The 11045-nt window shown below is 43.9% G+C and overlaps 1 protein-coding gene across 6 annotated transcripts in view; it reads right to left on the bottom strand.

Annotated features, from left to right (window-relative positions):
- Window positions 1-6561: 6561 nt before the first annotated feature.
- The window catches only part of LOC5512112, a 156894-nt gene continuing 152410 nt past the window's right edge, over window positions 6562-11045 (bottom strand). For all 6 annotated transcript variants that reach the window (XM_048725343.1, XM_048725345.1, XM_048725346.1 and 3 more), the window contains 7 exons: window positions 10659-10874; window positions 10096-10442; window positions 9490-9733; window positions 8842-9051; window positions 7962-8299; window positions 7362-7602; window positions 6562-6959 (listed from right to left, as the gene is read on the bottom strand). In XM_048725343.1, coding sequence (XP_048581300.1) covers window positions 6949-6959; window positions 7362-7602; window positions 7962-8299; window positions 8842-9051; window positions 9490-9733; window positions 10096-10442; window positions 10659-10874 — 1607 coding nt within the window. In that variant the 3' untranslated portion in view covers window positions 6562-6948. The remainder of the gene's footprint in view (window positions 6960-7361; window positions 7603-7961; window positions 8300-8841; window positions 9052-9489; window positions 9734-10095; window positions 10443-10658; window positions 10875-11045) is intronic.

The raw sequence follows: 11045 nt of genomic DNA, 5'->3' as shown, positions 1-11045 counted from the left end.
GCCAGGAATAAATTTTTGCCAAGGAGTTCGCTCAAACTCCAGGTGGTATCCTTGTATGGTTTCAAGAACCCACTTGTCAGAGGCGATTTTAGACCACTGATCAACCCTGTTGATCCTCTTAAGAGAAGTGAGATAACTCGCATGACCCACAAATGTGATAGCATCTGACAGAGGGCCAATAAAAGATCCGGGCTTCAGAGACTCTTTGTTTTTCTTCGCATTGATCATATCATCAGTAACTGAAACCAGTACTTGGGCTGTCTTCATGATTGCCTTTTAGGCCTCTTGTAGCCCTAAGTCGATCTGATGCGCTCGCTTTGGCAGTTCGTTCCAAAGAATAGAGTTAACTCTAGGAACACACAACATCTCGCAGTTGACAGGAGATTTATAATTGTCCATTAAAGGCTTCAATTTGCCTTCGAGCGGCTTAGACGTGAACGACTCATTCACGCGACTAGCAAGAGTCTTCGCCACTTCCGGACCCTTTGATTCACTTTCGTCGAAAATCGACGGAGGTAGGAAAGATTCTTCGTCTTCAGAATCGCCTTTGTCGCCATTATCGCTATCTCCACTAGGAGAATCGAGGGCTATAGTAGAGGGGTCAAAACCCTCAGTTTCATCGCGGGACTTTTTGCGGGCTGAACCAGCTCCGCTCCGCGAGTTGGGACTGGCTTCTCGTTTGTTGTTACAAATTTGGCCAGAGACCAGCGATGTTAAATTCTCAACCGCGCTCTGAATGGTATTTATTCCCAGATTATCTCTCAAGGCGGCCATATTCTTCGCCGAGAGTAAAAGCTGAGGTTCAGCACCAGCGGCGTTATCCCTCAACAGAGAGTCTTCATTCATTTCTTCATCAACACTCGAAGAGGACTTATTGGTCATAATTCTGAAGATTCGCTGTAAAAAATGTATAAAACAGAAACAAATGGGGATAAGCAGAGAGGACTATAAATTGAACCTCACAAAGACAAGGTTTCAAGAAAACCCAAATCAAGCCCAACGTGGACTTACAAAAGAAGAAGAGGCATGGTCTTGCTGTACGCGGGGTTTTATACCATGTTAATTTGCATAACAATGGTTTCTTTAAAACGTGGCAATCTGCGCATGCGCAAGGAAGTACGCATAATAAGGGCATAATGTGGAGTATGGTGAAAGAGAATTAAGTTTATGTGCCGGCTACTCCAATAAAAGTCGATTCGCGGACCTAAGTGCTCGCTTTGGTTGGTAGAGACATATTAGATCACTGATGTATTCTGAAGCCAGGCCATGAATAGCCTTATATGTAAGAATTAAAACCTTAAACAATACGCTGCTGCACAGGGAGCCAATGTAATTGCCTTAAAACTGGCGTTATATGATCGTATTTCCTCGTAAAAGTAATGAGCCGCGCAGCTGAGTTGAGTACATATTGGAGGCGCTTGTTAAGATACTCTGGCAGACCGACCAAAAGAGCATTACAACTATCTAGTCTGGATGTCACAAGAGCATGTACTAATTTCTCTGTTGAGGCGAGGCTAAGGTGTTTGCGCACATGTGAAATGTTCCTTATATGATAAAAAGTTTATTTACATATTTCACTAACGTGAGTCTCATAGTTCAAGGTGCTGTCAAATATCACGCCAAGGTCCCGTGCACGATCAGATGTAGTGACAGAAGTGCCTGCGACCGATACCTCATGAAGTGGTGGCTGGGGCGATGCTTCGAATGGATTACCAGCAGCTCTGTCTTGTCGTTGTTTAGCTTTAGGTTGTTAGCCAGCATCCAAGAATCGATGTCATTGAAACAGGCTTCCATCTTAGCTCGCTCTCTTGTTACCTCTCCAGCGGACTTAAAGCTTAGGTATATCTGGGTGTCATAAGCGTACATGTGATATCCAGCTCCATGCCTTCGAAGGATAGCGCCAAGAGGGGTGGTGTAGATGAGGTACAGCATTGGCCTTACACAGATGCTTGAGGTAGACCGCATGCCAGGGGCCGGCTTGAGGATCGACAGCTGCCAATCTGGACAAACTGGATACGGCCGGAAAGGTAGGACTGAAACCACTTGTGTACTGTTCTAGCGATGCCAACACTGGTCGGAGGCCTCGACAACAGTATGGTGTGATCTACAGTGTCGAATGCTGCAGAAAGATCAAGCAATAGTAGCATGGCACAGCCTCCATCGTCGATGACTCGCAGGACATCATTCTGGACCCTCAGTAGTGCGGTTTCGTTGCTATGGCTCTCTTTATAAGCTGACCGGAACAGTTGTTCAACAGTTGTTGATCCGCACGTGATTCTTCAGCTGAACAGCGACAGCTTTCTCGCAAGTTTTTGCAAGAAACATGAGATTCGATGGGACGGTGGTTGTTGAAGACCTCATGATCCAGCGAAGGTTTCTTAAGCGAAGGTCTTAGCAGGCCTCTCTTCATGTTCTCTGTCAATACACCGCTTTAAAGCGAACAGTTTACCACCTTGGTAATAAACGGCAGTATTGTGTCAAGGCAGCCCTTCAGTACATTTGCCTGCATTGGGTCCAACGCGCAGGATTTCAAACTTGATTTTGCGAGAATATCTGATACCTCTTCGCAGGAGACTTGCTTAAAACAATCAAACTTTGGGCCGCAGTATAAAGCGTCTGCCGGTGGTTCGACAGGGCCACTCCTACTAGCATGCAGCTCTGTGCGAATGGCTGTGATCTTATTGGTGAAAAAAATCAGCAAAGTCATTCGCGGGGAACACGTGGTCTTCAGACTGGGGCAATTTCGTCTCTTGCTTGCGGTGGAGTAGCTTGTCGAAGGTAGCGTATAAGCGCTTGGGGTCTGACTCGTTTTCCTCGATGACATCAGAGTAGTAGTTCATCCTGACCTTCGCGATGTATTCCTTGACAGCATTGCATTGGTTGACATACATACGAAGCACGGTCATCCGCAAGACCAGTCCTCCGCCAGCGGCGTTCCAGTTTCCTTCGTTTTCGTTTCTCAAGCCTGATGTTTTCATTGTACCATGGAGCAGCTGGGCGGACGGTGACAACTCGCTTTTTCAGAGGCGCATGCCTGTCCATCAGATTAGTAAGGGTGAGATCATAAAGCCCCATCAGTCCCTAAAGGTCATCCTCCACAGTAGAAACTCACTAGCCACTCACAGAAGAGCTGATGTAATCCCTCAGTGCTGTCATGTCAATGGATCGTAACTTTCGACAAGAGATCTCTTTGCAGTAAAAGACCGTCTTTGGCAGGGAGAGCGTGCAGCTGACCATAAAATGATCAGAAATGGCAGGATCGTGCACGCCAAACCCTGCTAGCCACATTCTTATCGGCTCTTGTAATGACAAGGTCTAGTGTGTGACCACTTCGGTGAGTCGGTACGTGAATGTGTTGCTGTAGGTTAAACGCCTCCAATAGACGAAGAAAACGTAAGGCATCGGGATCAATGGCCACGTCCACATGGAAGTTAAAGCCCCCAGCTATCAGAAGAGATCCAGGAGGAGTCACAAGGGCTTCTAGCAGTCTTGGAAACTCCTCAAAGAACAGTGGGGTGGAGCTTCTGTTATTGGCCATTGTTGGGGGTTGATAAACAATGACGACACGCAGGGCAGTGGATGATTGCTTTAGTAGCAGATCAGTGAACTCGAACGACTTGAATTTGTCTTTGATGACTGATTGCTTCTGGAACTTGATTGTACTCTTGTGTAAAATGCCAATCCCACCACCTTGAGAGCCTCTTGGAACGTTGTACAATTCATAGCCGGTTGGGCACACTGCACGGATAATAAATTCATCTGAATCGGTAGATAACCACGACTCTGTTATTGCAAGTATGTCAATGTCCCGGTCCACCGCAATATCTTTTACAGGTTGTGTATTTTTTCTCACAGATCTTGTGTTCAGGGCAGAAAAAGACATCGGCTTGGACGTATTTTCAGAAGTTTTGAGCGGTTGACGGCGTATAATGTTATTGTTTGTAGTCCTACCACTTCGCGCCTTTCGTTTCGCTTGAGTTGTTTCAAAAGCCGAACTAAAACCAGAAATCATGTATCTTTTATCCGTTTGATCTCGCCAGGCTGGTTAAATTGGCTTTATGCGGTTATTCTTGGTTGAAGCCCGACTACCTCGGCATCCTCTAAACTTTCTAGTGATCCCAGCGCCTCGAATAACGCCCCAGACGAAACTTGACAAGGGTTGTAATCGACACTAAATATGGCGGGAAGTTTGAATTACTGGCTGTGTAGGTTTCCAGCAGAAGCGCAGCGAAAGAAGAAAATTCCTTGAATAACTGAGCATTATAAGTTGAAGGGCAAGTCCAGGGTGATATATGTCTGACTCCCAAGCCGTATGTGACGAACTATCGGGTAAAAATACTCTTATTTACGGAACTAATAATCTAAGCAGCCATCTTGGGCGCTAATATATACTATATGCTAAATGCTATGAGTAATATAAAGACCTAAAGGCGGAGCTAGCATATTCATATTCCAAATTTTGAGATATTCATTTATTTTTACGGCTTCTAAAAACAGCAAGTTCGCGATGTTATGTCGAACTGTTTCGTAGTGTAATCCTCCGCCGTGTGCTGACCAGTTGGAAAAAATTCGACAGCGGACTCAGGAAAGAATGTGGATTCTCTGATTCAAACAATCCATTGTTTTCACACTCCTTAGTAGTTCAGACCTGGAAATCTCTTTGCGCCAGAATGTAGAACGCAAAGAGAACTCCTTAGATGTCGAATCGAAGAGTGTAAATCAGCCTACAACACCGCAACAATGCTCGACTACGAAAAGTTGTAGTGTGTAATTCAGAGCCAAGGCATGTCGTTGGCATGTGACTAAATCGTGCTGTAAAGACCCAATCCCCACATATCGGCTTTCCGTATTCAAAATGATCCTCGTCTACATCGCGCGTTCAAAGTGGATATTTAAAAAACATTCGTTTTCGTCTGATCACACGTCACCGAATGGGTTATTTAATCATCCACTCTGAAAAGCGTTCAACGCGTTCTATTTTTGGTCATCTCTTTCGCGTTCACGTACGCCTATGTGCATTTTGATCTGGTCAGTTGCCCGCTTGCCAGTAAATACGTCATTATAGCAGGGTTAGACCAGTAGTCCAGTCAATCTACGAACATTTATAGCCGAACCTAAAAGTAATTACAACACAAACAATTTTATTGTTAATGATAAGAAAAGACTTTCTCAACAACATCCCCAAAGTTCTCCAAAATTCTCTTGGGGGAACATGTCAAAATTTGACAATAAACAATTTCTTTTGTTGGCCATTTTGGATTCTATTGTTATTCATGAGCGATCTCGTCGAGAGTGCGTTTGCGGAGGGTTAGTGCGCCATGAATAGCAATACAACTAGAAGTTCTCGTGGAGAAGTGAAGTGCTCGAGCTCATAGATTGGTTGGTCATTCAATTGCAAGGGTTAAATCAATATTCTTTTTGATTTGTTTGGGGCATTTCGCACATTTTCCATAAGCCAGATTTATGCAAGACCCCATTTTCTTTGCAGCCACTGTCTTGGCTGATCACTAACCCTTTGTTTCATGGTTTCTCTGTTTGTTTTATAAGAGAAATAGAACAAAAACAAATTACTCAGTCTTATTTTATTAAACAAAAGAAACTATTTAATTGAAGGCATTGTATGTCTAGAAAAGGAAAGGTGAAGTCTGATAACCATAACAAACAATCTGATAAGCTGTGGAGGGGATGTGCAGTCATAGATATTATGGAAAGTAAGTATATTTTAAAAAAAAATGCCTTTTGGTGGTTGAGTGGGAGCACAACCTAGCCCACCCCGAGCTGCATGCCTGTACATACCCAGTAAGCTGAAAGATTACTGCTCATGTATTAACATATAGTGAACTATGATATGGCCATCGTATTTGCGGTATAAATCGAAGGAGCTTTTAGCATCATCGTAAACACAGGGTTTACGAAAAATCACAGAAAAATCATGGCCGCTTTGTATCGCGGACTGCCAAAGGTAGCCCAAATCTTGGTACAGACGCCGTCCAAATCGAAGCTGGAAAGGCAACGCATAGACTACTAATAGTGCATCGGGTGAGGGGATGGGAGATTTCGTTTCCAAGATGGCGACGGCTTGTTCCACAGGAAACCCAAATTGACACGATGAACGAAATTAGTGTTTCTCTCGCTCGCTGCGCTCGCTCGAGCAATAACTGATTGCTGACAAGAAATTGTTTATTGTTGAATTTCGAGATGTTCCCCCAAGAAAAATTTGAATAACTTTTGGGAAGTTATTAAGGACATGCTACTCTGTCATTTAAGACCGAAATCATTGGTTGCAATTGCTTTTAGGTTAAACATTAGATTGACTGGGCTAAAGACCAGGATCACCATTTTATACAGCATCGTTTCCTAAGCCTTTTAACATTGCATGGGCCTCAATCGTTTTCGCGGGTCTCAAACGTTTTAACAGCAACTTCCAACAGCTCCGAAACGGCCAAACACCAAAAAGAATCATGAAGCATGTCACTGTTTGGACAAGGCTTTACGGCACTGTCCATAGGTCACATGCTATTCACTATTGAAGTGATTCCCTTGTTCACAACAAAGAAGAACTGGAGAAATGATCAGTTTTATTCTAAGATACTAAGCGTTTTCTTGTAACTAACAGCATAAAATATTCAAACTTCCCCGTCAACTTTTGATCCACTTAAATAAAAAGAAATCAAGAAATCTGATTCTTGACCCTGACAGGCTTATTCTGCTGATGAATATTATATCTAAAATACGTATAATGATTCAGTTTGAAGCCCAACAATTATTTGGTTATGGAGACATTGCAGTCAATTATCTACTCCTGCTGTCCTTGACTTGGGTATCTGACACTCTTATTCTAAATAATTTCGGCTATATTTGCAATATGAAGTCACGTGACTCCACTCAGGGTCCCGGGCGCCGAGCTCGCCTCCGAGAGGGTGTTCTCTCTAAGACTTGAACTTCATTTTACTTTCGGGCTGCAATCAAATAAAAGGTTATTTAGCGCGCCACTGTGAGCAAAATGCATCCCCGGAAATCAAGGAACAGGCTTTGCTGCTACTTCTCTAAGAAAACACTCGTCAGAGAGTCTCCAACTTTTTGACAAATATTGCTATATTGGTGAGACTAAACTAAGAACATGGACTTTTCCTGAGAATCACCTTCGCAAAGGCTTCTGACGAAATCGTCTATCACTGAACTCACATTCGCAAAAGACTTCTAACGATAACGTGTATCATGGGTTTCGCCTTCACAAAGCCTACACTGACGATATCGTCTATCACTGAACTCACCTTCGCAAAAGACTACTAACGATATCGTGTATCATGGGATTCACCTTCACAAAGTAAGCTGACGATGTTGTCTATTACTGAACTTACCTTCACAAAGACCGCTGACTATATCATCTATTTCTGGCTCCAGTGCTCTGAAGGATGTCGCTTGCTTGATGTACTTTGGATTGGAAGCTATTAACTCTAACTCTTCCCTAATGACGCCAGTGCCGATGCCCATCGCATACACGCGCACGTTCTTACTCTTCAGTAGCCCGGAGGCTTGAGGGAGTGGCATGAATGCCCCCCTATCACGCGTCTGCTGGCCGTCAGTTATCACGAATGCGACCTGAAAAACACAAACACGCTTAGCGCCCGGCAATAGAAAGACACTGATCGGTCACGCCCATAATAATTTATGCTGCCATTTTTCTGACACAAGGATTCGTAATTACCGACTTGGTTGCACTATATTGCTAAGACCCTCTTCCAGTTGTTTATGTGGGCAGCTTCATCGTTGCTCGTCCCCATTGTTTTTGTTGTTGTTGTATAATGCAAAAACGATTTTTTTTTGTAAGAGAGCGCCAAGTAAGTGTCTAGATGCCAGCCGCAAAAAGATACTACCGCCAACGCCAGTTAAAGCACGGTGTTTTAGAAATGGAGAAACGGAGATCGAAAACACGCGCATTGACTCCTTGTAGGCTGTACCTTGGGGACGTCGCGCCTCATGCCGCCGGCGCTTGTAAAGATCTCGTTGTTAGCCAACACCAAGGCCTTGTCAATAAACGTGAATCCTCTCTGCCAACGGAAACTCTGTACGACTTTATTATAATCAGCGGCGCTGATGGTTTTGCCGTTGAACCTGAAGTCGAACTCCAGTGTAGCGCCAGTGCTGTATGTGACGACGGCGATGTGCGTGCCTGCGGGCCCTACATTGAACTTGTCGATGATCTTAGTGACGAAGTTCAGCATGCGGGCCCAGTTACGCCGGCCGATGCTACCAGACGAGTCGATCAGGAAGGCTGCGTCCACAGCTGCCTTACATTCTGCTCACACAAGCATTCACATTTTGCGTTAAAAAAAAAAAAAACTTCACATATGCAAAATAAATATATACCATCAAATAAGGGAGCAGTCAAGCATTTATCGGTGGGGGGGGGGGGGGGGGGGGGGAAAGGACTACCTTGTTTAATATTTTTTCAGCTCAAAAATTGCGACCCTCGCCAAAATCTAAGCTCAAAAATACCGACCCTTCCCCAAAAAGGTGACCGAAAAATTACGACCCTCCTCCTAATTAGAAAAGGTTTATCCCACAACTTAGGCTCTGCAAAGTTTTATTGGTCTTTGTATAGCGCCCTAGCTTTCCAAGTACGACACAACGTGTTTTGTTACCAGCATGACTGGTAACAAACACACTAGAATAAAGTTTTGTCATCATATGCGACACTTGTCATGCTGCTGTTTTGTAAAACGTGTTTATTTTAACCAATTAAAAAAGTGCACGAACTTTTGATCCTGCCTGTACACGTCATTTTTGAAATAGTGGGATATTTACACATTGCATAGTGGGATATTTACTCATACTCACCGCAGACTCCTTTGTTTGCGACGGTTATCTCGGTGCCAGCTTCGCAAGACGCCTTGCGGATCTCACAAAGGTTTCGGTATGTTTTGCCGTCCGCTCCACAAACAGGTTCCTTGTCAGGCAGGCAGCGCGATGGACATTCACAAACGGGCTTCTCATCCTTCACCTTACACACCGAGTACGGCTTGGTGCACACGTGATCATCGCAGGGGTCTAGGAGAGGAAAGTATAGGATCAAAATGTTCTGAGAGAAATTGGATCAACAGAATTGTCTTTTAATATGAAAATAGACAAAAATAATAGATCAATCAATGGTCAGATACAACATAATTAGGCCGGTTGACAGAAAGTATGAACGGACCGAACCGCTAGACATAAGCATTCATAACGTGCTCTTTATAGCTCGACTTGCATTAGAATGGAGAGTTTAAGCTAAGTTTATATAGAAACCAAACATAGACAATTGCCAAACCATTGCCTTACCAGACTTGCATACACCGACGCGTAACACAGAGTATTGTTTTATTTGGTTTGCATCCACAGGCACTATTGGCTATTGGCATATTTGGCTTGCGTACACAGACATGTATCAGAGGCCATTCGCTTATTTGGTTTACATACACAGACACGTAACTCAGACTTTTTACTTACCTGGCTTGCAGAGGAGCTTAACGATGTTCTCCACGTCGTTTATTAGAACACGGAATGATGTTGACTGATAGACGCCATCAGCACTGCTTGCCACAGCCGTCAGCTGGTTCACATCCACATTATCGCCAATCCCCATAGCAATCACGGTCACGCCCTTGTTCTTGAGGGCTTGGGCTGCTTGATTGAGCGGAGTGAATGGTCCCTTATCTTCGGTCTGCTGTCCGTCAGTTATCATCAAGGCCACCTTTGGAGTCACATTAAAGAAGGGAAGTTCGGTGTTTAGTAACAAAATGTCATTACACTTTATCGGTGAAAAAAAAATGGACAAAAGCCCTGTGTAAAGCCTGTTTCGTATTCAGGCTGTTACTCTTAACTCAAAGAAAGGGAAGACTGATTGCTTTATAAATTTAACACCTAATCTAGTTCTGATATGTTAGATTTGTCAAATAAACAATAAACATTTTTGTCAATATTGGATCCTGTATATAGGTCCTCAAATTCCCATCAAATTACACTTTAATACACTAATCAGTTAAAACACGAACCAAAAATGCCAGTTAAAACCAGAGAACACGTAGGTCCCCACTCTCGGTAAAAGAACATTACCTTCTTTACACCGTCCCTCATGCCATTGGCAGTAGTAAATAGATCACTATTGGCCAGTAGCAGGGCTTTGTCAATAAAGGTATACCCTCTCTGGTGCTGCACTCTATCTGTCATTGCCCCATAGCCAGCCTTAGTGACGGCGGATCCTTGTAAGGTGTTGAAGCGGTATTCCACATTTGCGTCGGTACTGTACGCCACTAGGCCTACGTGTGTCCCATCGGCACCCACAGGGAACTCATCAATGACAGCCTTGACAAACGTCAAGAGGCGCTCCCAGCTTCTTCGTCCTATACTACCTGACGAGTCAATAAGGAAAGCCAGGTCGGCCTTGGCCTTGCACTTGAAGACTGCAACACAAAGAAAATCATTTGAGAAGAGACAGCGTATACATCAAGGACGGCCAAGAACATCTTTCAGCGCTGGATCCAATACTGCTGTATATCTATGTTTGCATGGGGGCTTATGTGGCTTTATGCGTCTTTTATGCAATACCGATTTACAGATGCTGATACGAATATTCAATTACTCTTGTGATACTTGCAATATGTTCAACATCCTCTTACCGCATTCGCCTTGGGATGCTACCGTTACGTTTTTCTTGCTCTCACACGCGGCACGTTTCAGTTCACACTCGTTCTTGTAGGTTTTGCCGTCTGAGCCGCAGACCGGCTTACTGGTACTAGGGCAATTCTTGTTACACACACATGTTGGCTGGCCATTAACAGCTTGGCAAGTGGAATACGGACGCTTCTCGGCGCAGTCGGATGCGTAGCATGGATCTGACACAACAATGGACATGGAAAATACACGAACAAACAAACTAAAAACCAGGAAACAAACAAGTAAACAAGCAAAAACATAAACGTTATGAAAACAAGATTCCATGAAGCTCTAAAATGATCATTACTGGTACGTTGGAAGACCTTACATACTTTAAGGCCTGAGGTTTA

The sequence above is a fragment of the Nematostella vectensis genome, chromosome 3 (assembly GCF_932526225.1).
Source record: "Nematostella vectensis chromosome 3, jaNemVect1.1, whole genome shotgun sequence".
Taxonomy (NCBI): Eukaryota; Metazoa; Cnidaria; class Anthozoa; order Actiniaria; family Edwardsiidae; genus Nematostella; species Nematostella vectensis.
Note: the sequence above shows the minus strand (reverse complement) of the source record. Positions and strands in the feature narration are given on the sequence as shown.